Below are 27,905 nucleotides of genomic sequence, written 5' to 3'. Positions count from 1 at the left end.
ATTTTTTGGGTTGAACAATAACTTTCACGGGTGTAGTAAGCTGTGTTATTGTTTATGGCTAAGAAGCCATTTGCAATTCAAATTCAACACAAATTAATGATGAGTTTGTAATTTGTCAACTCTTTCTCATCAGATTTAGGTACATCAGTATGGGCATCTAAGAAACGTGAGCCACCATCTAATGCTGCACCTGGTGCTCAGAGTGAGTGGTCAGGATTTGGTGTAAGTACTGCTGCTAATTCTAGCTCACTATGGGATACAACTACACCGTCATGGACTACTGCTACTAATGCTACATCAGTAAGTATCTTTAATAGTTACTCGGATACTAAACCCTGAAACTCATGTCATTAGAGTCATAAATACCAAAGTCATAAATACTCTGCTTGTACTTGACTACTTTTCTCTCCCTGATTTGCATCCAGCCATTGTTCCAAGGAAATCCCTTGTGGAATACCCCAGTTCAAGACAACAACTTGATCCCGTCTATCTGGACTAATGATCCTATCTGGACAACTAGTATTAGCAGTAGTGACAGCTCCTTACTGGATATCAGTGGTACTGCATCTAACACGGCTGTTCCTAATGCAGATGTAAGTAAAATTACAGTGATCACGTCTTCCATTCAGTCTGCAGACACTCTCACCTACAAATTATCTCAATTTATTCCACACTGAAATGCCTCCATGTGATCCATACTTCATACATCCATGATGTAGGCATTAAAAAAGTCGCTAAAAAATTGTCATGAAAGTAAATCTGGTTATAAACAAAATTAACATCTGCTACCCCTCCCTGTGGCTGATGAATTATAAACTTCATCACACTGTTTTGTGTTTTGATTTTCAGGTGCCTGGGACGTTTGACCCATTCGATTCATTTCGCAGTAGTATCTGGGGTCAGCATTCCAATGGATCTCTGTGGAATACCGCCAGTAAACAAGATGAAGACCGAAAAGATTAAAATAACAATTTGTGAACCCTCAGTCGTTTTAATGTATAATATGTAGAAATGTGCAGTTATATATAATTTAAGGGTTTTGTTACATTTGATAATTTTTTTCATACCATTTCTACATTACATGTATGGTCATCCCTATTATTCTTATCATAATGATTCTGTTATACCACTTTTATTATACCATTCTCATTTATATCATGTTATTAATTCAGCTCTTCTTATTCTGTTATACCACTTTCCATTATCATACAGTGATGTAGAGCCCCTTTCCCACTGTTCTGCACCATTACATCACTCATTGTTATACTCCTGTGTATTATACACCCTTTCCCACTGTTCTGCACCATTACATCACTCATTGTTATACCTCTGTGTATTATACACCCTTTCCCACTGTTCTGCACCATTACATCACTCATTGTTATACTCCTGTGTATTATACACCCTTTCCCACTGTTCTGCACCATTACATCACTCATTGTTATACCTCTGTGTATTATACACCCTTTCCCACTGTTCTGCACCATTACATCACTCATTGTTATACCTCTGTGTATTATACACCCTTTCCCACTGTTCTGCACCATTACATCACTCATTGTTATACCTCTGTGTATTATACACCCTTTCCCACTGTTCTGCACCATTACATCACTCATTGTTATACCTCTGTGTATTATACACCCTTTCCCACTGTTCTGCACCATTACATCACTCATTGTTATACCTCTGTGTATTATACACCCTTTCCCACTGTTCTGCACCATTACATCACTCATTGTTATACCTCTGTGTATTATACACCCTTTCCCACTGGTCTGCACCATTACATCACTCATTGTTATACCTCTGTGTATTATACACCCTTTCCCACTGTTCTGCACCATTACATCACCCATTGTTATACCTCTGTGTATTATACACCCTTTCCCACTGTTCTGCACCATTACATCACTCATTGTTATACCTCTGTGTATTATACACCCTTTCCCACTTCCTGTTCTGCACCATTACATCACTCATTGTTATACCTCTGTGTATTATACACCCTTTCCCACTGTTCTGCACCATTACATCACCCATTGTTATACCTCTGTGTATTATATACCCTTCTCATTACATCACCCATTGTTATACCTCTGTGTATTATATACCCTTCTCATTACATCACCCATTGTTATACCTATGTGTATTATATACCCTTCTCATTACATCACCCATTGTTATACCTCTGTGTATTATACACCCTTCTCATTACATCACCCATTGTTATACCTCTGTGTATTATATACCCTTCTCATTACATCACCCATTGTTATACCTCTGTGTATTATATACCCTTTCCCATTGTTTTGCACCATTACATCACCCATTGTTATACTACTGTGTATTATACACCCTTTCCCACTGGTCTGCACCATTACATCACCCATTGTTATACCTCTGTGTATTATATACCCTTCTCATTACATCACCCATTGTTATACCTCTGTGTATTATATACCCTTTTCCACTGTTTTGCAACATTACATCACCCATTGTTATACCTCTGTGTATTATATACCCTTTTCCACTGTTTTGCACCATTACATCGCCCATTGTTATACACCCATGTATTATACACCTTTCCCCATTATACCACTCATTTGTTATACTCCTGTGTAATATACACCTATTTCCATTATTACACCCTTTGTTATGCTTCTGTGTCATATACACTCCTGCTTTGTATCAAGATTTTAACTACAAGATTATGTCCTTAGACAGTATACTATATATGCAACCACCATAGTATATATCTAATCCTTTGTCTACACATGGCATTGTGATATATAGTACTCTAACTTGTTTCTGTGAAAAATTACATTTGTAACAAAACCCTGAGCTGACTAATTTATAAAATAAATTAGATTAATTTTTATAGTTTTTGCAGACATTGATGTATGATTAGAAACGCTTGTGCAGATATATATTAACAATACACAGCTGCGTAAGGCTGTGACCACTGAGTAACCTTTGACCTCAAAGTACAAATCCACATCTGATTGCCAAGTGTGTCACTTATACATGATTGTAAATAATTTTACTAAGTAACCTACCATCTTACCCCACTACAATGGATTTTTGCTGTTTGAGTGTTGGTAGATACAAGTTTGTGTACCATGTGTATTGTATTACAACTCTTGACCATAATATCCATTGTGATGGGGACTAAAGTTCAACTTCTTGAAACACAAATGTTATTTGACAATTTTTTAGTGTGTAAATAATTAATTATATAGAGTTTATTTATTGAGTTAGGGAGTGCAGTGTTAAATTTTTAAAATCAGACTGAGGGTTCACACTACCATATTTGACATTCATTTCCTCATAAGCTTTAATGCTCCTACCATCTGTAACAGAAGTCACCATCATTGGTGGGTGAAATATTGCGTTATAGATGGAAGTTGAGCGTCTTGCTGATGACGGAGATATTGGACTTGACTTTAACATTATGTTAACCTCCCTCTGGATCGGCTGTGTTTCTTAACAAGGAGAAACAACTGACCTATATGAGGCACCTTGTCTCGGGAGGGTGTTTACCGATCTTGTCATTGAAAATTGACACAGTGAGTTTTTCTGACACATTGAACCGTTTCTCTCTTGTTGAATGAATTGATTGATTGTAAGCACTTGTAAATGATATTTTATTTTATTTTATTGTTACTTGATGTTGCTTTACTGCTACCCCGTGTTCCAAGCAGGATACGTCTTGTCTTGGCCTTGAACTGTCAAGTCAAGAACCTTGTGACGAGCACATCCGATTGTCCCATTGATCAAAACTTGTAATTGTTATTCCATCGTTTATCAGACTTTGTAGGTGCTCAAAGTAAAATGAATATATGTGTTGCACTGAACGTTAACTGGTTAGTATTGAGGCATCGTTATTTTTGTTGTGGTCAAAATTCCAGGATTAGAGAGATGAAACAGCACTTCCCTGTACATGATATTATGTTGAATACCATCTGAAGAGAAGGGCATGTCCCTTATTTTTTAGGACAAAGTAGGATTGGAAAATACCCTGAAGTGGTGTGCTGATGGTTATATACCTTTCTACATGTCACTGGCTAACATCCCTGCAAGTGTTGGGGTAATTGTGTAGCAATCTAATGACAAATTTGATTTGACAGGGATGTGTTCTTCTCTTTGAAAAGTATATGGTACACTATGGTTTGGATTCAAGTCACACTCTCTGGCTTATAAAGCGTCTATTTTTTGCTGTGAATTTTTATGTTGAAAGAATATTGTGCAGCACATAGATGCCTGCATGGACCTACATTGTTTTGCAACGTCAAACTAACCAGTTCCTGTTCTAGGTATAGTTTTAATAAGCATGAACCAAATGAGAATTTGGATACAGTGTAAGAATTTTAATAGTAAACAATAATAGATGCTTGTTCAGTTGCCTTTTACGTGAGCGATGATGAATCCTGTCAATCTTACTTCCAGTTAAGTGTATTTCAAATCATATTTAGCCAATCTTGCCCATAAAGCCATCTGTGTATAATTGTTGACCATGGGTGATAATTGCCGGACAGGCCAAATGTAAATGGGTCAGGTTAATTTAGTTCATTCTGAGTTTACCAACACTAATGTAGGGCTCTATCAAATTTAAGAAATGAGAAAGTGTTTAAAAAGACTGTTATATTCTGGTTAACTCCCTCTCTTACTTTTTTTTTTTTGCACCATTACACGGTACAAGAATGTGTACTACATACATAACTATGCAAGACTTCTTCTCAAGGAATTCCATGAAACGGACACAAATGTGAAAAAACTGACACAAGAGTGCTCTGTGGGGGAGAGCAGTCATGTTTTTATTGAGTTGGATGTGTTTCACTAAAATGAAAAAGCTTTTCACACTTGCTCTACAACTGAAGGGCAAACAATAAAAATGTTTGAAAAAATATACATGTTGTCCAGTTGTTTTGATTTCCGTTTGCTCGGAGATTTTTTTACTGTACATATACATGTTCAGTCCCTATCAAATTTTTTTTTAAAATTATGGTGGTTTGCACTTTGTTAACCTTTTTGAATTGTCTGATACAGATGGATTCACAAAAGTTTTTAAGTAATTCTGCATGTACTCTGAATGAAGACTGTTGTATGCTCCAGTGTTAACTGTTAAATAGGATCTCAGAATGTCTGAAGCACACAATTTGTTTCTTATCGCAATAACCAATTACCGGTACCACATTTCAAAGAATCTTGCTACATGGATGCTCTGGGCAATCCAAAAAACTGATTAGTTTAAGAATTGAAAACAATATATATTGGCGACGTAATTTCTGATAACTCACAAAATTCTGGAATAAATCAGATTGCAAACCATTGACAATCAAATTTATTTTATGTGAAATACTGTGGATCACATTCTGCATCTCAAACGGATCTGTATAAGCCAACCTTGCTTATTGTCGATGCAGGTGACTGGAAAGAAATTTTGTGTAAGAACCAGCAATTGTACAAATTCTTAATTACTAAAAGTAGTCTAGCGATCACGCAGCATAGGATTGTAGCAGCAGATACCAATGGTTGTCAATAAAAATTGTCTAAATATTAAAATTGCAGAAACTCAGTGGAATTCTTCAGTAAGTGGAGAAATATTTTTACTCGTACACCATTGTTTTGAAACAAACTAAAGTGATCAAGGCTAAAGTCTCTAGAGAGATGGCAAGTCACATGTGAATAAAGCGATTACAGCTTTTGCAATCTGTTGGAACAATATTCTTGCCATTTCCATCGATAGTACGTAACATTAATAGCTCTGTTCTGACAGAGTCCAGGATATTGCTACTATCACTGCATTGCCTCATAACCCAGAGTTCCAAACAAGACACATGTACGCCATTCTAGAAATTCACGCATAAAGACTGTCCTTGAGCTCAGATTAGCACATAAAAACTTCTGACCAAGCTTGGTCCAATTACGCGACGCAAGTAGTTTCTTTTTTCCCCCATCATGAAGCTAATATAGAAGGAAGGGCACCCTCAACAGTGACAAGTATTTGGAGGCGAGTGCACAGAAAAAACCCAGATGTAGCTCAAAACTAAGTGAATATGCTTAATAGATTTCTGGGTTGTCCCAGTCACCTATGTGCCAAGATTTATTGAAATCCATTGAATGGTTCAAATATCCAATAATCTTGACCATTAGCAGTTATACAAATCTGTATTTTCCCTGTCAGTAGCACATGTACATGTACAAAATCTGAGGAAAATAAAATTTTGATGATCCAGTACAGAATGCATCCGAATTTAGATTTATATGCACTCCTAGTAAAACAAGTACGGTAATTATTGTACACTGACTGCAGCTGAAAACTAATCGGGTCTGCGGACCATTCCTGAACATACATGTAGTGTATGATCGCTTGCCCATCGATAGAAAGGAATGAATGTGAAGGCATTTCGAGGTGCAGGTGTATTGTCTTTTAGTCGTGGCATTCTGCTTAATTAAACAAGCAGCCTATCGGCTGAGATAGCTCCGCTGTTAGCAATGCACATTTCAATTAAAGAACTGAAGATATCATTAGAAAATGAACAATATGTATTGTATCAAAGCAATCGGAACTTGCTGTTTTCAACAAAAATTCGAAAATATAACTTTTTATCAAAAATATTCATCAAAATTAGATAATTGAAGAACAAGAACAAAATCATCACGAAATCTGAGAGGGGTCTACCTGAGGTACCTATATGTATTGTATCGAAGCAATCAGATCTATGGTTTTTAACAAGAAGTAAAAAAATCACTTTTTACCAAAAAAGACAAAAATATTCATTAAATTGGAGAATTGAAGATGTCATCATGAAATGAACAAATTTGAGAGCGTTCTACCTGTAGTACCTATATGTATAACATGGGCAAACAGACTTGTGGTTTTTGTTAATAAGAAGTCGAAAATATCACTTTTTACTAAAAATTACAAAAATATTCATCAAAATTAGAGAATTAAAGATATCATCACGAAATGAACAAATCTGAGAGAGGTCCACATGCATGAGTTGTGGTTTTTAACAAGAAGTCGAAAATATCACTTTTTACTAAAAATATTCACCAAAAATTTTGATTTTGACATGAAATGAACAAATCTGAGAAAGAACCATCCAAGGTATTTGCATATCAAATTTGAAAACATTCTGACTTGCGGTTTTGAAGAAGAAGTTGAAATTGTAAAGTTGACGACGAACGCCGACGATGGACAATCAGTAATATGAACAGCTCCGCTGTGTCGACAGCCAAGCTAATCATGAAAAGAAAGTTCATCTTTTTGAAATAATGTAATACATAATTATATTACTTGTTGTACAAAGAGGAACAGAGTGAAATCAAGAATGACTAGCTGTCATACAGTTAAATACCAATTCAGAGCACTGTTGCATTGTAGCTACTTGTTACAGAAAGAAACGATGATATCATAGTCAATTGTAGCATAAATTTACTATACCACAATAGCACAGAAAGAAATAAAAAATTATGTACTACAGAAAATAACAGTATTAGCGAAACTGTTAATAATACAACATCCATAAAAAAACTTTAACTATTGTGGTGAATTGTATATATTAGCAATATCGTTTACAAGTAGATTGCCAATAATTGTTTTATTCATTCTAATTCATGTAAAACTGTAAGAAATCAGATTATATAACACAAATTAAATTCTCTAAAAACTCAATAAAATATTCCAAAATAACATACAGCGCTTAAGTATACCTACACCTGCTGGTTAAAAAAAACTCAATTTCAAAAGTCACTACATTATGGCAAATACAACGCTAAATATATATCTCATCGTTTTAAACAAATTGTGTTACATGGGAGTTTAAATAATGGACTTATTACATGTATTTGATGTCCAGCAATATAAACGACATCTCATGTTCTAATATAGAATATTGCGACCGCTAATTCAAAGTGAACTGGTGGAAATATGAAGTCAACTGAATTCAAAATTAAGCCTAAATTGGCATTGAATGATGTAAAAATACAAATATTCACTTATGCATACTTCTATTCCGGGGTCAGATTATAATCATTTCAGAAAACTTGCATTGAATACGCACAACGAAAACTATGTACAGATTCACTTCGAAAGCAAGGTTCCGGAGATATCGCCACGAGGGGGCGCTATCACAACATTGAACGTTCTTCTTGGTTCTCAAGTAGTTGTTACAACTACCATACTAGTTTATAAATATAAAATACATGTAGCTCCAAAAATGAGCAAATACAATACTAGCCACAAAATACCTGCTAACTATACTGCTCCACTGATGGCAACAAACTGGTCATGAGAGAGAGAAAGCTACCACAGACTCTTTTACATTTACAGGTTATTACAATACAAAGACCTTACTAGTACGCACATTTGTTAATTTAGATATTGGTGGCAAGATATTCAAAAGGCAGGTATTTCATAAAATACACATAGTGAAAACAAATAGAATATAGAGAAAATAGGGTTATCTGCAAATTGGACAGTTAATAATCACCAAGCAACCATACCCTTAGCATCAATTGTCATTGAAATCTGTAGAACATTAGTTATACACGCCATGAATGACACAGTCCCTATTAGTTATCAAATTTAAGATATATAGATTTGTTTATAAAATAGTTGGATAACAATAGCTTGAATAAAATAACATTTAACTTGACTTTTTTAACATCAAAATGTTTGACACCAAGTCATCTTGTATCTGATTGTCAAACAAGTACCGGTACTTGTCAATAGTGAGAGATACTGCTCTGGAAAAGCATTAATTAAAACAAAATGGCCAGTGGTTGGTCATCTGTATATCTATGACATGAATATATACAATTTGAACATAATCCGATCTGATAAGCAAAATGACAAGCTTAACGGTCCCATAATGTCTAATGTATGTACCAAGTTAAAAGGAACTCCATCCATTTTTAGCACAATATGGCCACCATTCGGCTGTTTTTAATCAGATCTTCAAACCATGGCACTTGAGCCGCATTCATTCAAAAACAAAATGGCTGCCAATCGTTTATTTTAAATCCAATCTAAAAAACAAAACTATGTGCATCAAGGTCCCATAATGTCCAATGTATGTACAGAGTTTGAACAAAATCCATCTGTAAACAGCTGAGATCTGGTTCGAAATGCCAGAAATGCTTGATTTTGATAATTTTTCAGCACAGAAATGGCCATCATTCGGCCACCTTGAATCAGATCGTGAAACAAATTGACGTGCATATGTATAATATTATGTATATGTGAAGTTTGACTGTAATCAGTCCAGGCATTTCTAAATATAGGTCCTGACGCACGCACACACAAAGAGACAGACGGACAGACACATGGACGCATGCACAGATGTCAATCCATAAGTCCCCGTGTCCAAACAGAGTAGAACAACAGTAAATTTGTAATTATTATGCAAATTAGGTAGTTGATAAGCACAGATTTGCACATTATTTTAAAATTTTCATTGGAGTCAAATTATTAGGGCGTCAGTGGTAGATATAACGCATAAATAAATATTTACACTTTATATCCTATACATATACTGGGAATATGAGGAGTATGATTTTTATCTGACAACGTGTATTCATCTCTTACTGACTGAATGAATCATAACTTACAACATAGACTTGTTGTGGTCTTGTCCAGCTGACTGAATCATAACTTACAACATAGTCTTGTTGTGGTCTTGTCTAGCTGACTGAATCATAACTTACAACATAGACTTGTTGTGGTCTTGTCCAGCTGACTGAATCATAACTTACAACATAGTCTTGTTGTGGTCTTGTCTAGCTGACTGAATCATAACTTACAACATAGACTTGTTGTGGTCTTGTCCAGCTGACTGAATCATAACTTACAACATAGACTTGTTGTGGTCTTGTCCAGCTGACTGAATCATAACTTACAACATAGTCTTGTTGTGGTCTTGTCCAGCTGACTGAATCATAACTTACAACATAGACTTGTTGTGGTCTTGTCCAGCTGACTGAATCATAACTTACAACATAGTCTTGTTGTGGTCTTGTCCAGCTGACTGAATCATAACTTACAACATAGACTTGTTGTGGTCTTGTCCAGCTGACTGAATCATAACTTACAACATAGACTTGTTGTGGTCTTGTCCAGCTGACTGAATCATAACTTACAACATAGTCTTGTTGTGGTCTTGTCTAGCTGACTGAATCATAACTTACAACATAGACTTGTTGTGGTCTTGTCCAGCTGACTGAATCATAACTTACAACATAGTCTTGTTGTGGTCTTGTCTAGCTGACTGAATCATAACTTACAACATAGACTTGTTGTGGTCTTGTCCAGCTGACTGAATCATAACTTACAACATAGACTTGTTGTGGTCTTGTCCAGCTGACTGAATCATAACTTACAACATAGTCTTGTTGTGGTCTTGTCCAGCTGACTGAATCATAACTTACAACATAGACTTGTTGTGGTCTTGTCCAGCTGACTGAATCATAACTTACAACATAGTCTTGTTGTGGTCTTGTCCAGCTGACTGAATCATAACTTACAACATAGACTTGTTGTGGTCTTGTCCAGCTGACTGAATCATAACTTACAACATAGACTTGTTGTGGTCTTGTCCAGCTGACTGAATCATAACTTACAACATAGTCTTGTTGTGGTCTTGTCTAGCTGACTGAATCATAACTTACAACATAGACTTGTTGTGGTCTTGTCCAGCTGACTGAATCATAACTTACAACATAGTCTTGTTGTGGTCTTGTCTAGCTGACTGAATCATAACTTACAACATAGACTTGTTGTGGTCTTGTCCAGCTGACTGAATCATAACTTACAACATAGACTTGTTGTGGTCTTGTCCAGCTGACTGAATCATAACTTACAACATAGTCTTGTTGTGGTCTTGTCTAGCTGACTGAATCATAACTTACAACATAGACTTGTTGTGGTCTTGTCCAGCTGACTGAATCATAACTTACAACATAGTCTTGTTGTGGTCTTGTCTAGCTGACTGAATCATAACTTACAACATAGACTTGTTGTGGTCTTGTCCAGCTGACTGAATCATAACTTACAACATAGTCTTGTTGTGGTCTTGTCTAGCTGACTGAATCATAACTTACAACATAGACTTGTTGTGGTCTTGTCCAGCTGACTGAATCATAACTTACAACATAGACTTGTTGTGGTCTTGTCCAGCTGACTGAATCATAACTTACAACATAGTCTTGTTGTGGTCTTGTCCAGCTGACTGAATCATAACTTACAACATAGACTTGTTGTGGTCTTGTCCAGCTGACTGAATCATAACTTACAACATAGTCTTGTTGTGGTCTTGTCCAGCTGACTGAATCATAACTTACAACATAGACTTGTTGTGGTCTTGTCCAGCTGACTGAATCATAACTTACAACATAGACTTGTTGTGGTCTTGTCCAGCTGACTGAATCATAACTTACAACATAGTCTTGTTGTGGTCTTGTCTAGCTGACTGAATCATAACTTACAACATAGACTTGTTGTGGTCTTGTCCAGCTGACTGAATCATAACTTACAACATAGTCTTGTTGTGGTCTTGTCTAGCTGACTGAATCATAACTTACAACATAGACTTGTTGTGGTCTTGTCCAGCTGACTGAATCATAACTTACAACATAGACTTGTTGTGGTCTTGTCCAGCTGACTGAATCATAACTTACAACATAGTCTTGTTGTGGTCTTGTCCAGCTGACTGAATCATAACTTACAACATAGACTTGTTGTGGTCTTGTCCAGCTGACTGAATCATAACTTACAACATAGTCTTGTTGTGGTCTTGTCCAGCTGACTGAATCATAACTTACAACATAGACTTGTTGTGGTCTTGTCCAGCTGACTGAATCATAACTTACAACATAGACTTGTTGTGGTCTTGTCCAGCTGACTGAATCATAACTTACAACATAGTCTTGTTGTGGTCTTGTCCAGCTGACTGAATCATAACTTACAACATAGACTTGTTGTGGTCTTGTCCAGCTGACTGAATCATAACTTACAACATAGTCTTGTTGTGGTCTTGTCCAGCTGACTGAATCATAACTTACAACATAGACTTGTTGTGGTCTTGTCCAGCTGACTGAATCATAACTTACAACATAGACTTGTTGTGGTCTTGTCCAGCTGACTGAATCATAACTTACAACATAGACTTGTTGTGGTCTTGTCCAGCTGACTGAATCATAACTTACAACATAGACTTGTTGTGGTCTTGTCCAGCTGACTGAATCATAACTTACAACATAGACTTGTTGTGGTCTTGTCCAGCTGACTGAATCATAACTTACAACATAGTCTTGTTGTGGTATTGTCCAGCTGACTGAATCATAACTTACAACATAGTCTTGTTGTGGTCTTGTCTAGCTGACTGAATCATAACTTACAGCATAGTCTTGTTGTGGTCTTGTCTAGCTGACTGAATCATAACTTACAGCATAGTCTTGTTGTGATCTTGTCCAGCTGACTGAATCATAACTTACAACATAGACTTGTTGTGGTCTTGTCCAGCTGACTGAATCATAACTTACAACATAGACTTGTTGTGGTCTTGTCCAGCTGACTGAATCATAACTTACAACATAGTCTTGTTGTGGTATTGTCCAGCTGACTGAATCATAACTTACAACATAGTCTTGTTGTGGTATTGTCCAGCTGACTGAATCATAATGTACAGCATAGTCTTGTTGTGGTCTTGTCTACCTGACTGAATGAATCATAACTTACAACATAGTCTTGTCGTGGTATTGTCCAGCTGACTGAATCATAATGTACAGCATAGTCTTGTCGTGGTCTTGTCCAGCTGACTGAATCATAACTTACAACATAGTCTTGTTGTGGTCTTGTCCAGCTGACTGAATCATAACTTACAACATAGTCTTGTTGTGGTCTTGTCCAGCTGACTGAATCATAACTTACAGCATAGTCTTGTTGTGGTCTTGTCCACCTGACTGAATCATAACTTACAACATAGTCTTGTTGTGGTCTTGTCTAGCTGACTGAATCATAACTTACAACATAATCTTGTTGTGGTCTTGTCTAGCTGACTGAATCATAACTTACAACATAGTCTTGTTGTGGTCTTGTCCAGCTGACTGAATCATAACTTACAACATAGTCTTGTTGTGGTCTTGTCCAGCTGACCGAATCATAACTTACAACATAGTCTTGTTGTGGTCTTGTCCAGCTGACTGAATCATAACTTACAACATAGTCTTGTCATGGTCTTGTCCAGCTGACTGAATCATAATCTACAACATAGTCTTGTCGTGATCTTGTCCAGCTGACTGAATCATAACTTACAACATAGTCTTGTTGTGGTCTTGTCCAGCTGACTGAATCATAACTTACAACATAGTTTTGTCATGGCCTTTACTTACAACAACATAACTTCAAATCAGAGAATTTCACACAGCCATTTTTACTGATAGATTTAGTGTCACAATCATTATCATAGTCATCATCAACTGCAGTTTGTTTCTCGTTTTTGGTGACATTGTATTTTTCACTTTCCGCCACATAGTCTTTCGCAACAGCAGAGCCTGCATCTTTTGCTGTTCTCTTGGCAATGGCCTTTATCCCCAAGTGGTTTAAGTTAAAAGCAGTGACACCAACATTCAATCCAGTGTTAAGTCCAGTGTCTGTAGCATGAGCAGCTTCCCATCCATACCTACGAATAATCAAAATGAACAGGAAAAATAGCGTCAGCACGCAATGTGTTAATATTATTTACAAGTTCTGGGTCACTGAAATTACAAATTGGTCAATAAAACCACCACTAGTTTAATCAGCATAAAACAATACTATTGATTACATGCCTCTCCTGATATGTATTTTAAAAACATCTGCACAGAGGGCGACTATTGTCTTGCATTGCGTACGACCACGGCTATAACTTATTCTAATCAACCTTGGAGCTCTCATTTTATCAGCTGTAAGGTTGATAATCAGATTAGAATAAATAATAAGCATGGTTCTGCTGCATTATCATATCGGATAGGGTACTGTCGGTAAACAAGGAATCATCATTGGTTTATGTACAGGCATTCAACGCCACAGCGTAAGCCGACAGATGAAGCCAAGAACTTTCTATGGATCCAAAAGCGCTGTGGAACCACGGCTAATAAGTTATAGTCTGAAGAGAACTTGCATAAAGAAGCCTTACAATGGAAACGTGACTGGTGGAAATAATAAACTGCCAGAATCAATGCTGATTTACAATTTCTAGTCACGTGGTATGAGGTCAGAGGGCGAGGTCACAGGTCAAAAAGTGAAAATGAAAAAGGATTTTGAAATTGAAAGTTGAAATGAGATTGAAAACACAAATTGAATATTGAATCGAACGAGAATCTTATTAAAAACTATTATGTTAAAGTAAATGAGATAGGCAGGAAACAACAGTGATTTTTCAGTAAATTCTGATAGAAAATGTGCTTTAAAGTGAAAAATACCTATAGTCAACAAAAATGAAAATGGATTTTGAAAATGAAATCGAATCTTGAAAATGAAATCGGATTTTAAAAATGAAAACGGATTTTAAAAGTGAAAACGGATTTTAAAAACGAAAATTTATTTTAAAAATGAAAATTTATTTTAAAAACGAAAATTGAATTTGAAAATGAACATATGTTTTTAAAAATGAACACTAATTTTAAAAACGAAAATGAATTTTAAAAACGAAAATGGATTTTAAAAATGAGAAAATGAGATTTTCAAAATGTAAATGAATTGTAAAAATGGTTTTAGAAAATGCCATGTTGTGGGCCACCTTGGTTTCCATACTCCTGAAATTCCATTGTTATTGTTATTATGATACCATCATTTATTTTGTGGATTATAAACTACATAAGACAAGAATTTGAATAATCTAGAGTGACAGCACAGTTGACTATCAGTGGAAGTGTTAATTATTTAGTGCTGTGAAAGATTTTGTCCATTTTTCTTCCAATGTAACATGTTTTACAAAACAATTTCAACATAGCTAGATTGCTCTTATATTTATAAATACGATTATGTTTTCCAACAAGAATTTGGGAAATCACAGAAGAATAGTGATCTTCACTAAACTTACAAATTTACAAGCATCTGAGGTTATTATCTGAGATATATAGGGCAGTTGTGTATTTAATCTTCAATGGAAGCACAGACAATCCAGCCTCACTTTGGTGAACACAATCATCTTGTACAATTTCAACACGGCGAGTACAAAGCTCCTATTGGTAGCCGAAAGGATGCACTTAAATTAATTGATCTTGACTTGTATGAACAGTGCTTACATCAACGCTGACAGATCACAATAGTACAGGCCAGTACACCGCTAAGAGATACTCAAAATAACGCTGACAGATCACAGTAGTACAGGCCAGTACACCGCTAAGACATACTCAAAATAACGCTGACAGATCACAGTAGTACAGGCCAGTACACCGCTATGAGATACTCAAAAAAACGCTGACAGATCACAGTAGTACAGGCCAGTACACCGCTAAGAGATACTCAAAAAAAACGCTGACAGATCACAGTAGTACAGGCCAGTACACCGCTAAGAGATACTCAAAATAATCCTATGAGACAAGCAGTATTGAGTTCCTGGATGATTTAAAAAGTCCCTCCTAAAATTACATGATTTTATCTTTACTTACTTGTAGTCTACGGTTTCAACTGTTGCTTCCGATATATTTTTTGCTAAATGTTTAGCAGCTTTTTCTAGACCAAGGAACACAGTACCAAAACCTACAGACAGAGGCAATAAATCAAAATATTAAAAGCAAAAATACATGATTTTGATACATTTATTGCAGGTGGTAATTCTGGCATATTTGATGGTTAATGAAAAAACCATTAATATGCTATCGATATATATATCCACTACCTGAAACATCTGGCTTTTTTAATACTTACTTAAGACAACAATTACCAAATATTATGTATCTTATTTATTGGTCAGAGCAGTGTTTATTTATTATTAAACAATATGCAGAGGAAGGTTACAACATTTAACAAATGTGGTGAAAAGGCATGAGTGTATATTCATACCTCCAAGTCCCGAGGCTGCAACATGAATGGCGCCATCTACTTCATCACTACTTTCAGCATCACTAGAGCTCTTCCAATTATCTGGTATATATTTCTCCCCCTCCTGTCTGATGACAGGACCAACCTCTTTACCAATCTTCTTAGTGACATCACAGAGTACATCAATCAAAAACCCACTCACCTAAAACATAATGTAGTTATGTGAGACATGATTGCTGGTACTAATGACCTTCAGTTGACCTTTAATTTCTGACGCAGAGCACAGTATATCGCTCGCCCATGTTTCTAATTCAAGGTATACAAAATCCCTTCAAATAAAAGGGCCACCATGTTTCAACTAACTCGCATCAGTCTCTGAAAATTTGCACACTGTTCTGCCTAAGAAAAATGAACACGCACATTAGCTTTGGTTGTATCGTAGTATTTTCATATTTTGGGGTTATTTTGGGACATATTTACTAAGCAAACACACACATCCATTTTTTTAGCTCCGCTGTCAACTTTGTCGAGCGGAGCTTATCATATGAGTGATTGTCCGTCGTCGTCGTCGTCGTCCGTGTCAATGTTTTACTTTTTCGACTTCTTCTTGAAAACTACAAGCCTGAATGCTTTGATACTTGGTGTATATGTAACTTGGGTAGACCTCTCTCAGATTTGTTCATTTCATGATGATATCTTCAATATTTTTGTCATTTTTGGTAAAAAGTGATATTTTCAACTTCTTGTTAAAAACCGCAAGTCCAATTGCTTTGATATTACATATATAGGTACTACATGTGGACCTCTCTCAGATTTGTTCATTTTGTAATGATATCTTCAATTCTCTAATTTTGGTGAATTTTTTTTTAAATTTTTGGTAAAAAGTGATATTTTTGACTTCTTGTTGAAAACCGCAGTCTGATTGCTTTTATATTACATATATAGGTACTACATGTGGACCCCTTTCAGATTTGTTAATTTCGTGGTGATATCTTCAATTACCTAATTTTGATGATTATTTTTGGTGAAAAGTAATATCTTTGAATTCTTGTTGAAAACAGTAAGTCCTGTTGCTTTGATACTATACATATTGTTTATTTTCTAATGATATCTTCTGTTCTTTAATTGCAATGTGCATTGTTAACAGCGAAGCTATCTCAGCCGACAGGCTGCTTGTTTTCAGTTCATTTCACTTTGCTACTAAGACAAGCATTCAAAATAACATTGCTGCATTACCTTCACAGCAACACCTGTCGCTTGTTTGGCATACTCCAATCCTTTCTGATATTTTGGATCAACTTCAGTCGGTTGTTCATTTGGTTGTAACTGCTCTCTTAATTTGGCAGCCTCCTTATGCATGAATTTACCAGCGGCCTCTGCCCCTATACCCAATCCCCGTGAAAACCATCCAGCACCTACAAGTGAAACAAAACATTCAATGGAGGTAATATTGTATTTGTTAGAAAACAAAGCTTGTCAGATGGGATTTACAGTGTGATTATACAGAGAGGGAGGGGCTACCTTTGATGATGTCATGTGATAAAGATTCACTCCAATGTGGCAGATTGTCTTTTTCCAGGCTTTCTGGCTCCTCCTCTTTCTCATCATCAGCAACTGTTCGTCTAGCGTGAGAGCTCGTAGACACATCATATGCAGGTGGTCTCTCACGGTCTGATGTGTGTGGTGTGGGCCACATTGTAACTGTCTGTGACGGTTTTGATATTCGTTCTGGTCTACTGCTTGTAGCACTCAGTGGTCGTGTCTGTGGTGGGGGCGGTCTCATTGGAGTTGGTGTCTTGCCACGCCTCTGTACTCCAACGGCAGCGAATGAAACCAACATCTTTTCAAACGTCTCTATCTGAGTGCTATCAAAGTGCGAGAGACAAATATTATATTTTTTTAAACGTAATAACATATGCACAAATAATAATAGGATTAATGTATGACAACTTTATTGTTTTTAGAAATTAATAATCCCTTCCCTCCAAAAAAGACACTTCAAATTGAAATGTGAATTTAGAATATCATTTCCACTCTCAATCACATTTATTATTATTATTTTGATATAATCATTTACCGTTTCACATCCGTTGATAAAATCAACCCCACATACGATCCCTGTTCAGGTGCATTAACATCTGGGAAAAGATAAGATCCATCTAAACTCTTCAGCGCAGGGGATTGCCCGGGAACCAGAGGGTAGACCCAATCACAAACCTGTATAAAGGCAGGTGGCTGATCTACCTGATGGGCGGCACCCTCTGCATTCTCCTGATTCAGAAACTTAAATATTCTGAGTGGACCTGGGGCACTGGGAGCACTGACGTGTCCTTGGGAGTTGAGAAAATAGATCTGCACTCCTTCCTGGATGCAGATTATCTCTTCCGCACTGGCTTCAGACTCGGCATATGATGGCGGCTCCCCGTCATACATGAGGCCAGCATTAATTTCCATCTGCGATGAGAGACCATTCTCCTTTGGTGGTGCTGTGGGAGCAACAACCCTTTGCCGTTTAAGATTTTCTAAGCGTGATTTCATTTGCACAGTCATTCGTTTCATCTTTGTCTGCATGCTTCTCGCGTTGTTCCATTCTCTTCCCACACACCCTGGTTCATCACATGGTATGTCCAGTCCCTTTGCCAAGCTTTTTAGTGCCTTATCATAGAAAGTTATCGCTAGATCGGTAAGCGCTTGTTCATCATAACCCAATGCTTGACTGACCAATGCAAAAGCTTCTTCATAATGTTGTTTCACTAACTCGGCTTCCCCAGCAGATCTTATTGGAGTTTTTTGTTCATTGTGCCGAGGTCTTGTTGCTTGGGACTTCATAACCACGGGTCAAAAAGGATCCTATAATCACAAATCACAAAACAATGAAATTAAGATAACCCACAAGCTGATTCTAGCTACTTCCTGTGCATTTCAAGCAATGTGCAAATAGCCATGTACATCAAATATGGCACACAAAAAAATCAATTTTTAATAAGTTTAATAATAGAATAGAATGGAATAGAATGGAATAGAATAGAATAGAATAGAATAGAATAGAATAGAATAGAATAGAATAGAATAGAATAGATTAGATTAGATTAGATTAGATTAGATTAGATTAGATTAGATTAGATGAGATGAGATGAGATGAGATGTACATCAAATATGACAAAAAGTTATCAGTGAATCAATTTTTAATAACGTGCAATTTTTAATAATTTTAGTAATAGAATAGAATAGAATAGAATAGAATAGAATAGAATAGATGTACATCAAATATGACAAAAAGTTATCAGAGAATCAATTTTTAATAACGTGGAATTTTTAATAAGTTTAGTAATAGAATAGAATAGAATAGAATAGAATAGAATGGAATGGAATAGAATAGAATAGAATAGAATAGAATAGAATAGAATAGATGAGATGAGATGAGATGTACATCAAATATGGCAAAAAGTTATCAGTGAATCAATTTTTAATAACGTGCAATTTTTAATAAGTTTAGTAATAGAATAGAATAGAATAGAATAGAATAGAATAGAATAGAATAGAATAGAATAAAATAAATGAGATGTACATCAAATATGACAAAAAGTTATCAGAGAATCAATTTTTAATAATGTGCAATTTTTAATAAGTTTAGTAATAGAATAGAATAGAATAGAATAGAATAGAATAGAATAGAATAGATGAGATGAGATGAGATGAGATGTACATCAAATATGAAAAAAATTATCAGTGAATCAATTTTTAATAAGTTTAGTAATAGAATAGAATAGAATAGAATAGATAGTATAGAACAGAACAGAATAGAATAGAATAGAATAGAATAGATGTACATCAAATATGGCACAAAAGATTATTCATTGCCAAATCATCAATAAATCTGAAAATATCATGACATTTTTATAAAAAGTTAAGTAATATACTAGTAGTAGAATAGCAGGTCTGCCGTGTGGGCCATGAGCCCAGCCCCGTGATTGATAGCTTGCTGTATTTATTTATATTATAAATCCACGTGAAAAAACAATAGAACTCATTGTTTTCCTGTCAAGTGCGTGAAATTAAAACCCACAATCAAAACATCAAAATAGTGAAATAGAATGTAAGTGAAAATAAATGGTTTTACAGTATCTGTCTATCCGTCTGGTATATAATTCTATTACAGCAGAATATACGAAGAATAATACTATCAATATCATTTCTTCCTTTATAAACAAACTACAACAACCTATCAATATTACGAGTTTCATATGAGTGGTAAATTATCCTATTCCTAGTATGAGGCGCACCTTTCCGCTGTGTCGGTAACTCAATAATTTCCAGATCTTCCTTGCTGCGTTCGACGATTACTAGAAAGGTTGAACTTGTCTTTGTGGAATGACGTATTAGTGAAATGTCAGATGACAACACATATTGATGACGATATCGTCGCATGTTCATATACTTACAATTACGTGACATTGTAGGTGTAGTGACGGGAATCCCATACGAAGTGACGTCATTTCAGATCTGAGCATGCGTAAAACATACAGTCAACATGGCGGCCAGTTGAAATAAACTTCGTTCATAAAAATTGACCACAACATATTACAATTAGGAGAAAATTGTTTGACTCAATTAAAAATAAAACTGTTAATTTCCATTTGATGGATGAAGATTCATAATTTAAATACGTTATGGGCAACACTTCCACATTAATACAGCTTGGCATTTTTATAAAAGAAAGTATGGTAATGTGACACAGTAATTATCAATTCCCTGATTTTTCCAAGCCCTTTTGTTAAACTGTTTTAGTATTTTTTTAATGTATTTAGGAATTGTTATCTAGTTATAGATTGGACTATGTTCTAAAATGAATAAAAGTTAAAATCAATCACACAATGGGAGTCTTTGCGGTTAGTCTGTGTGTATGTGTGTCTGCCCTTTCCACTGATATTTAAAGAACCGTATGTTGGTTTTTAAACTTGGTACGTAGATGCTCTGGGCTAATGCGCAGATTTAATTCAGTTTTGGTTGAAATGCATGCATATTAATTACCTTATTTGCATGATAATTAGCTCATTTTTAGCTGTTCCATGGCTGTTCCACTGATATCTAAATAGCCATTCATTGGAGTTTGATGAAACTTGGTACATAGATGCTCTGGACTAATGCACAGATTTGATTAGTTTTGGGTAAAAATCCATGCATAAAATTGACTGAATTTGCATAATGATTAGTCAATTTTCGGCTTTTCCACCGATATCTCATGCACTAATCACATTTCATAGAAAAAATAATACATAGGACAATGCACAGATATGTGAAATATTAATTACCTAATTTGCATAATTAATTAATTTTCAGCTTTTGATACTAAGTACTATTACTTTTCAATGAAACTTGATACATAGATGCTCTAGAACAATGCAGAGACCTGATTAATTTTGGGTAAAAATGTGTGCATATTAATCAACTAATTTGCAATATTAGTTAATTTTCGGCATTAATTATCTCATTTCAAAGAATCTTGGTACATAGATGTTTTAGGACAATGCAGACCCGATTAGTTTGGGGTTAAAATCAGTGCATATTAATGACCTAATTTGCATAATTAGCCAATTTTCAGCTTTTACATTGATATGACATGTACTAATTAATTACTCCATTGCCTAAAGCCAATTACGTAGTCAATGGTTTTCAACTCTTAAATTAATTAGGTTTGTGGATTGCCCGAGGGCAAGTAGCAAGTAATGGTGAAATCTGATTAGTGGCATTTTAGATCTGCACAACAGTATACACGATATTCAATTCAAAACTAATCAGGTATGTGCTTGAACCCAGGCACCTATCTGTTATTGAAATACAATAATTGGTTTGTGAGTTATCGATGGAAAAGCTGAAAATTAACTAATTATTATGAAATTTTGTCTGCATTGGGGTGCTCCATACATGTGAGATTGACATAATCTGTAGTTATAATTCATCATATGTTTGTATGAGATAATGCAATACAGCTTTACCATTATAGGAAACATGCACAAATTTGCACATTAAATTTTCATTGCAACCCAATGAGTCGTTAGAATAGAATATCAGTGATAGATACAAGGCAAATATCTCAATAAAGCAATCATTTTGTTTAAATATTTACACTTTCTTTATTGTTTATACTGGCGATATAAACAGCACAATTTTTATCGTACAATGTGTATTTACATGGTAGTGTTGTGGTCTTGTCCAGATTACTAATCATAACCTGCAACATAGTTTGTCTTGTTCAGCTGTCTGAGTCATAACTTGAAACTCAGTCTTGTCACGGTCTTGTTCAGCTGTCCGAGTCATAACTTGAAACTTAGTCTTGTCATGGTCTTGTCCAGCTGACTGAATCACAATATGGTCTTGTCGAGCCGACTGGAGCATAACTTGCAGCATTGTCTTGTCTAGCTGACCAAATCATAATTTATTATTAATAAAAACTAGGAACAATAAATTAGGAAATATAATTTTAGCTGATCAAAATGTTATGAGATATTTCAAGATTGAACAAGTTCTTTACAATCAAAGAAATCCTTTGGTTTTGATGCTCTGTTTTATTTGTCTTTAAGAGGTCCCTTATCACTGGTAGGTCCTCATAGCCTCAGAACAAACTTGTCCCAATAAATAGAATATGTCATAGCGCCCTCTATTAATCATCTTTCAAATCAGAGAATTTCACACAGCCATTTTTACTGATAGATTTAGTGTCACAATCATTATCATAGTCATCATCAACTGCAGTTTGTTTCTCGTTTTTGGTGACTTTGTATTTTTCTCTTTCCGCCACATAGTCTTTCGCAACAGCAGAGCCTGCATCTTTTGCTGTTCTCTTGGCAATGGCCTTTATCCCCAACTGCTTGAAGTTAAAAGCAGTAACTCCAACATTCAATCCAGCGTTAAGTCCAGTGTCTGTAGCATGAGCAGCTTCCCATCCATACCTACGAATAATCAAAATAAATAGGAAAAATAGCGTCAGCACGCAATGTGTTAATATTATTTACAAGTTCTGGGTCACTGAAATCACAAATCGGCAAATAAAACCACCACTAGTTTAATCAGCAGAAAACAATACTATTGATTTTGATTACAAGACTCTCCTCTGATATGTATTTTAAAGGCATAACATCAGTGCCGTGGGTGATTATCATCTCTGTTGTTGTAGGAGAGAGCTGCTGTAAGTCTAAAATCATAGTGTTATCGTATTTATCATGTTGATGTTATTAGGGGCGCAGCGCCCTCATGCCATGGCCATGTGCCCCCTTACCCTGGGGAGCAGATCCTCTGGCAACCATAAAATTCTGATTGACCAGAGATCACATGTGGCCATAGTGTGTGACCTGTCTGATAGTAATTTTGGCCCCAAAGAAGCCATAGAATGCTCCATTTTAACTTATTATCAAATACTCCACACCCTGGTAGGGAGAACCCTATCTCCCCCACTTGGTGACGCCGCTGAATTGCAGTGCTAAGTGTTAATTATTTCGTGCTGTGACAGATTCTGTCTGTTTTCACAAAAGCAACGAATATTAGGGAAATCACAAAAGAAAAGTGATCTTCACTAAATGCTAATTTACAAGCATCTGAGGTGATTATCTGAAATACTCAATATATAGGACAATTTGATCTTCAATGAAAACACAGACATCACCAGTAAACATAATCCAGCCTCACTTTGGTGAACACAATCATCTTGTACAATTTCAACACGGCCAGTACAAAGCTCCTATTGGCAGCAGAAAGAATGCACCTAAATCAATTGACTTATATGAAAAGTGCTTACCGGTACATCAAAGCTGACAGATCACAGTAGTACAGGCCAGTACACCGCTCAGAGATACTCAAAATAATCTTACGAGACAAGCAGTATTGAGTTCCTGGATGATTACAAAAGTCCCTCCTAAAATGACATGATTTTATCTTAACTTACTTGTAGTCTACGGTTTCAACTGTTGCTTCTGATATATTTTTTGCTAAATGTTTAGCAGCTTTTTCTAGACCAAGGAACACAGTACCAAAACCTACAGACAGAGGCAATAAATCAAAATAAAGCAAAAATACATGATTTTCATACATTTATCTGTCATTTTTGATGGTTAATGAAAACACCAAAACTATGCAGTGGAAGGTTACAACATTTAACAAATGTGGTGAAAAGGTACGAGTGTATATTCTTACCTCTGAATCCAGAGGCTGCAACATGAATGGCGCCATCTACTCTATCACTACTTTCAGCATCACTGGAGCTCTTCCAATTATCAGGTATATATTTCTCCCCCTCTCGTCTGATGACAGGGCCGACCTCGTTACCAATCTTCTTTGTGACATCACAGAGTACATCAACCAAAAACCCACTCACCTAAAACATAATGTAGTTGAATGGACTTTTATATTACCGTAGTTATAACAGTCATGATGAATTGGTACAAATGGAATTAAAATGGCTTTTAGTTATGTAAGCTATGATTGCTGGTACTGATGACCATGAGTTGACCTTTGACTATGCCATGACCTTGAATTTCAGACCTTCATTTATCTCAGTCATTATGAATTTGATGCACGTGACCTTGAATTGACTTTCATGACTTTGTTATCCATGGCAGGTGTTCTACCTAGTTTGCTACTGAGACAAGCATTCAAAATAACATTGGTGCATTACCTTCACAGCAACACCTGTCGCTTGTTTGGCATACTCCAATCCTTTCTGATATTTTGGATCAACTTCAGTCGGTTGTTCATTTGGTTGTAACTGCTCTCTTAACTTGGCAGCCCCCTTATGCACCCATTTACCTGTCACCTCTGCCCCTTTACCAAGTCCCCATGATATCCATTCAGCACCTACAAGTGAAACAAAACATTCAATGGAGGTAATATTGTATATGTTAGAAAACAAAGCTTGTCAGGTGCGATTCACAGTGTGATTATACAGAGAGGGAGGGGCTACCTTTGATAACGCCATGTGATATAGTTTTACTCCACTGTGGCAGATCATCTTCTTCCAGGCTTTCTGACTCCTCCTCTTCCTCATCATCAGCAACTGTTCGTCTAGCCTGAGAACTTGTACTAGACGCAACATATGCAGGTGGTCTCTCACGGTCTGATGTTTGTGGTGTGGGCTGCATCGTAACCGTCTGTGGTGGTCTTGATGTTCTTTCTGGTCTACTGCTTGTAGCACTCAGTGGTCGTGTCTGTGGTGGGGGCGGTCTCATTGGAGTTGGTGTCTTGCCCCGCCTCTGTACTCCAACGGCAGCCAATGAAACCAACATCTTTTCAAACGTCTCTATCTGATTGCTATCAAAGTGCGAGGGACAAATATTAATAATTAAACAATGCAATAGTTTTTTAAAATTAATAACACATGCATAAATAATACTGTAAAATGACTAATTTTCACTGGGTTTAAATTTCACTGATTTACCATTTCAGGCATATTCAGTGGGGTTTAAATTCACGGTTTCGTCATTTAGATAATGTGTTCTATGCTAAATTTTACATATTCACTGGGTTTTAATTTAGCGCATTTTCCAGTCAGCGAAATAAGCTAAATTAAAACCCAGTGAATAATTACCCCCTTTACAGTAATAGAACTCATAATTAATGTATGATAACCTCATAGTTTTTAGAAATTAATTAAAATCACCCCCCCCCCCCCCGAAAAAAACACACTTCAAATTGAAATGTGAATTTAGAATATCATTTTCACTCTCAATCACATTTAAAGCATATTATTATTATTTGTATTATTATTATTATATTAATAAACATTTACCGTTTCACATCCGTTGATAAAATCAACCCAACATACGATCCCTGTTCAGGTGCATTAACATCTGGGAAAAGATAAGATCCATCTAAACTCTTCAGTGCTGGGGATTGGCCGGGAACCAGAGGGTAGACCCAATCACAAACCTGTATAAAGGCAGGTGGCTGATCTACCTGATATGCAGCACCCTCTGCAGTCTCCTGATTTAGAAACTTAAATATTCTGAGTGGACCTGGAGCACTGGGAGCACTGACATGCCCTTTGGAGTTGAGAAAATAGATCTGCACTCCTTCCTGAATGCAGATTATCTCTTCGGCATTGGCTTCAGACTCTGCATATGATGGCGGCTCCCCGTCATACATGAGGGCATCCCCTAGAGCAGCATCAATTTCCATCTGTGATGAGTGTCCATTCTCACTTGGTGGTGCTGTGGGGGCAACTGCCCTTTGGCGTTCAAGATTTTCTAAGCGAGATTTCATTTGCGCAGTCATTCGTTTCATCTTTGTCTGCATGCTTCTTGCGTTGTTCCACTCTCTTCCCACACACCCTGGTTCATCACATGGTATGTCCAGTCCCTTAGCCAAGCTTTTTAGTGCCTTGGCATAAAAAGTTATCGCTAGATCAGTAAGCGCTTGTTCATCATAACCCAATGCTTGACTGACCAATGCAAAAGCTTCTTCATAATGTTGTTTCACTAACTCGGCTTCCCCAGCAGATCTTATAGGAGTTCTTGGTTCACTATATCGAGGTCTTGTTGCTTGGGACTCCATAATCACCAGTCAAGAGTATCCTATAATCACAAATATATATGGTTTTACAAACAATGAAATTAAGATGGCCCACAGAATAATTAAATTCTATAATCTGTGGTTATGCACAACAATCAATTGATAGTACATAGCAAGTGAGTCAGATGCTCAACTGGCATCAATTTGCTGATATTTTTTTTCAAAATTTGCTGATATTTTTTGGTCAGTCATTTCAGATAAAATTGACCGTTTTACACCAAAAATATGTCAAATAATTAGAAATGTCCCATTACCCTAGTTTCCATTTTTCCATTCCTCCCGATACACAAATGGTATGACCCACACAAGATGGCCGCAACGACATAAAATTACGTTACAACCTCATTGTAAACTTCACGTTTGTCACCTTATAAAAACAAATTTCGACTTCTACGTTATCTTGTTTTGACTACACGTAAATACCAAACATACGAGGAATCAGGTGAACTGGTAATCGAGCGAAATGGCAATCAGGCGAAATGGCAATCGGGCGAAATTGTAATCAGGCGAACAGGTAATCGGGCGAAACCGTTCGGGCGAAGTTGTAATTGGGCGAAATGCCCCCAATTCGTACAAAATGTCCGGAAAAAGTTCCTTAAGGCCCCTTCACCCCTAACCTGAACCCTAACCCTCCAGCTCCCAAATTAATTCAATATGCCCCTCCAAATAACTATAAGTGGCTCAAACAGAGGTATATACAATTGAAATGGGGGAGGGCACTAGAGGGAATGGGTTATTATTAGAGTTATGGTTGAGGAGGCCCTAACTTAAGGACCCTCCCCCCGAATTGATCCTGGCTGTTCGCACATTTTGCTAGGCACAGTTCCTTAACAACGGGACTGTGTGCTAGGTTGCTGTATTGTATTTATTACTCGTGCTTTCTGCTGTAATAGAACTATACCCGTCAGATATGACAGCAGAAAATACGAAGAATAATACTAACGACAAACTACAACAATCTATCTTACACTTGCTTCTATGCTATCGATAAAGAGCCATTGCTCGAAACGTCTAGCTATTTTAAATAGTTATTTAGGACTACGATTACCAAATATTATCTTCAATATATCTTACACGTAATAGCACATCGACTGAGTGAGAAACTAACTATGAGCGCACCTTTGTCGGTGAATGTATCAATTTCTATATCTCCTTTGCTGCGTTTGACGATTATGAAGGTTGTACACGTACTTGTGGAACGACGTATCGGTGAAATGTCAAATGACAACACATATCGATGACGATATCGTCTGACTCTGCAAGTTCCTATATACTCACAATCACATGATTTTGTGGATGGTGACGGGGGATACCG

The 27,905-nt window shown here is 36.3% G+C and overlaps 3 protein-coding genes across 6 annotated transcripts in view; 1 reads left to right on the top strand and 2 right to left on the bottom strand.

Annotated features, from left to right (window-relative positions):
* LOC102808196 (transmembrane protein 131-like) overlaps window positions 1-4,909 on the top strand; it is a 65,301-nt gene extending 60,392 nt beyond the window's left edge. For all 3 annotated transcript variants that reach the window (XM_085497970.1, XM_085497971.1, XM_006822218.3), the window contains exons 33-35: window positions 134-300; window positions 426-593; window positions 850-4,909. In XM_085497970.1, coding sequence (XP_085354096.1) covers window positions 134-300; window positions 426-593; window positions 850-963 — 449 coding nt within the window. In that variant the 3' untranslated portion in view covers window positions 964-4,909. The remainder of the gene's footprint in view (window positions 1-133; window positions 301-425; window positions 594-849) is intronic.
* Window positions 4,910-13,372: 8,463 nt separating this feature from the next.
* Window positions 13,373-20,637, bottom strand: LOC102808993 (spartin-like). Of its 2 annotated transcripts, none has more exons than XM_006815523.3 (7): window positions 20,473-20,637; window positions 18,108-18,880; window positions 17,552-17,895; window positions 17,267-17,445; window positions 16,052-16,232; window positions 15,658-15,748; window positions 13,373-13,685 (listed from the first exon to the last, which is right to left on the bottom strand). In XM_006815523.3, exons 2-7 carry the CDS (start codon window positions 18,857-18,859, stop codon window positions 13,388-13,390), a joined length of 1,845 nt encoding a protein of 614 aa, XP_006815586.3. In that variant the 5' UTR covers window positions 18,860-18,880; window positions 20,473-20,637; the 3' UTR covers window positions 13,373-13,387. The 2 variants fall into 2 exon arrangements, with proteins under 2 accessions (XP_006815586.3, XP_085354678.1); XM_085498552.1 differs by lacking the exon at window positions 20,473-20,637 and adding an exon at window positions 20,314-20,401.
* Window positions 20,638-22,139: 1,502 nt separating this feature from the next.
* Window positions 22,140-27,894, bottom strand: LOC102809127 (spartin-like). The gene is made up of 7 exons (XM_006815524.3): window positions 27,710-27,894; window positions 25,809-26,592; window positions 24,984-25,330; window positions 24,699-24,877; window positions 24,218-24,398; window positions 23,970-24,060; window positions 22,140-22,980 (listed from the first exon to the last, which is right to left on the bottom strand). Exons 2-7 carry the CDS (start codon window positions 26,570-26,572, stop codon window positions 22,692-22,694), a joined length of 1,851 nt encoding a protein of 616 aa, XP_006815587.2. The 5' UTR covers window positions 26,573-26,592; window positions 27,710-27,894; the 3' UTR covers window positions 22,140-22,691.
* Between the last annotated feature and the right edge of the window lie 11 nt (window positions 27,895-27,905).

This window comes from Saccoglossus kowalevskii, chromosome 4, assembly GCF_978046115.1.
Source record: "Saccoglossus kowalevskii chromosome 4, keSacKowa6.1, whole genome shotgun sequence".
NCBI lineage: Eukaryota > Metazoa > Hemichordata > Enteropneusta > Harrimaniidae > Saccoglossus > Saccoglossus kowalevskii.
The sequence above is the reverse complement of the archived record's forward strand: the minus strand, read 5'-3'. Positions and strand labels throughout refer to the sequence as shown.

Bases quoted from the DNA above. Each gene is read 5' to 3' on its own strand.
- LOC102808993 (XM_006815523.3), bottom strand. From the start codon at position 18,859: ATGAAGTCCCAAGCAACAAGACCTCGGCACAATGAACAAAAAACTCCA. The intron at 17,446-17,551 runs GTAGCCCCTCCC...TTTCACTTGTAG, and splicing joins ATCACATGACATCATCAAAG to GTGCTGGATGGTTTTCACGG. The intron at 16,233-17,266 runs GTAATGCAGCAA...ATTATGTTTTAG, and splicing joins CGACAGGTGTTGCTGTGAAG to GTGAGTGGGTTTTTGATTGA.
- LOC102809127 (XM_006815524.3), bottom strand. From the start codon at position 26,572: ATGGAGTCCCAAGCAACAAGACCTCGATATAGTGAACCAAGAACTCCT. The intron at 25,331-25,808 runs GTAAATGTTTAT...GCACTTTGATAG, and splicing joins TTATCAACGGATGTGAAACG to CAATCAGATAGAGACGTTTG. The intron at 24,399-24,698 runs GTAATGCACCAA...ATTATGTTTTAG, and splicing joins CGACAGGTGTTGCTGTGAAG to GTGAGTGGGTTTTTGGTTGA.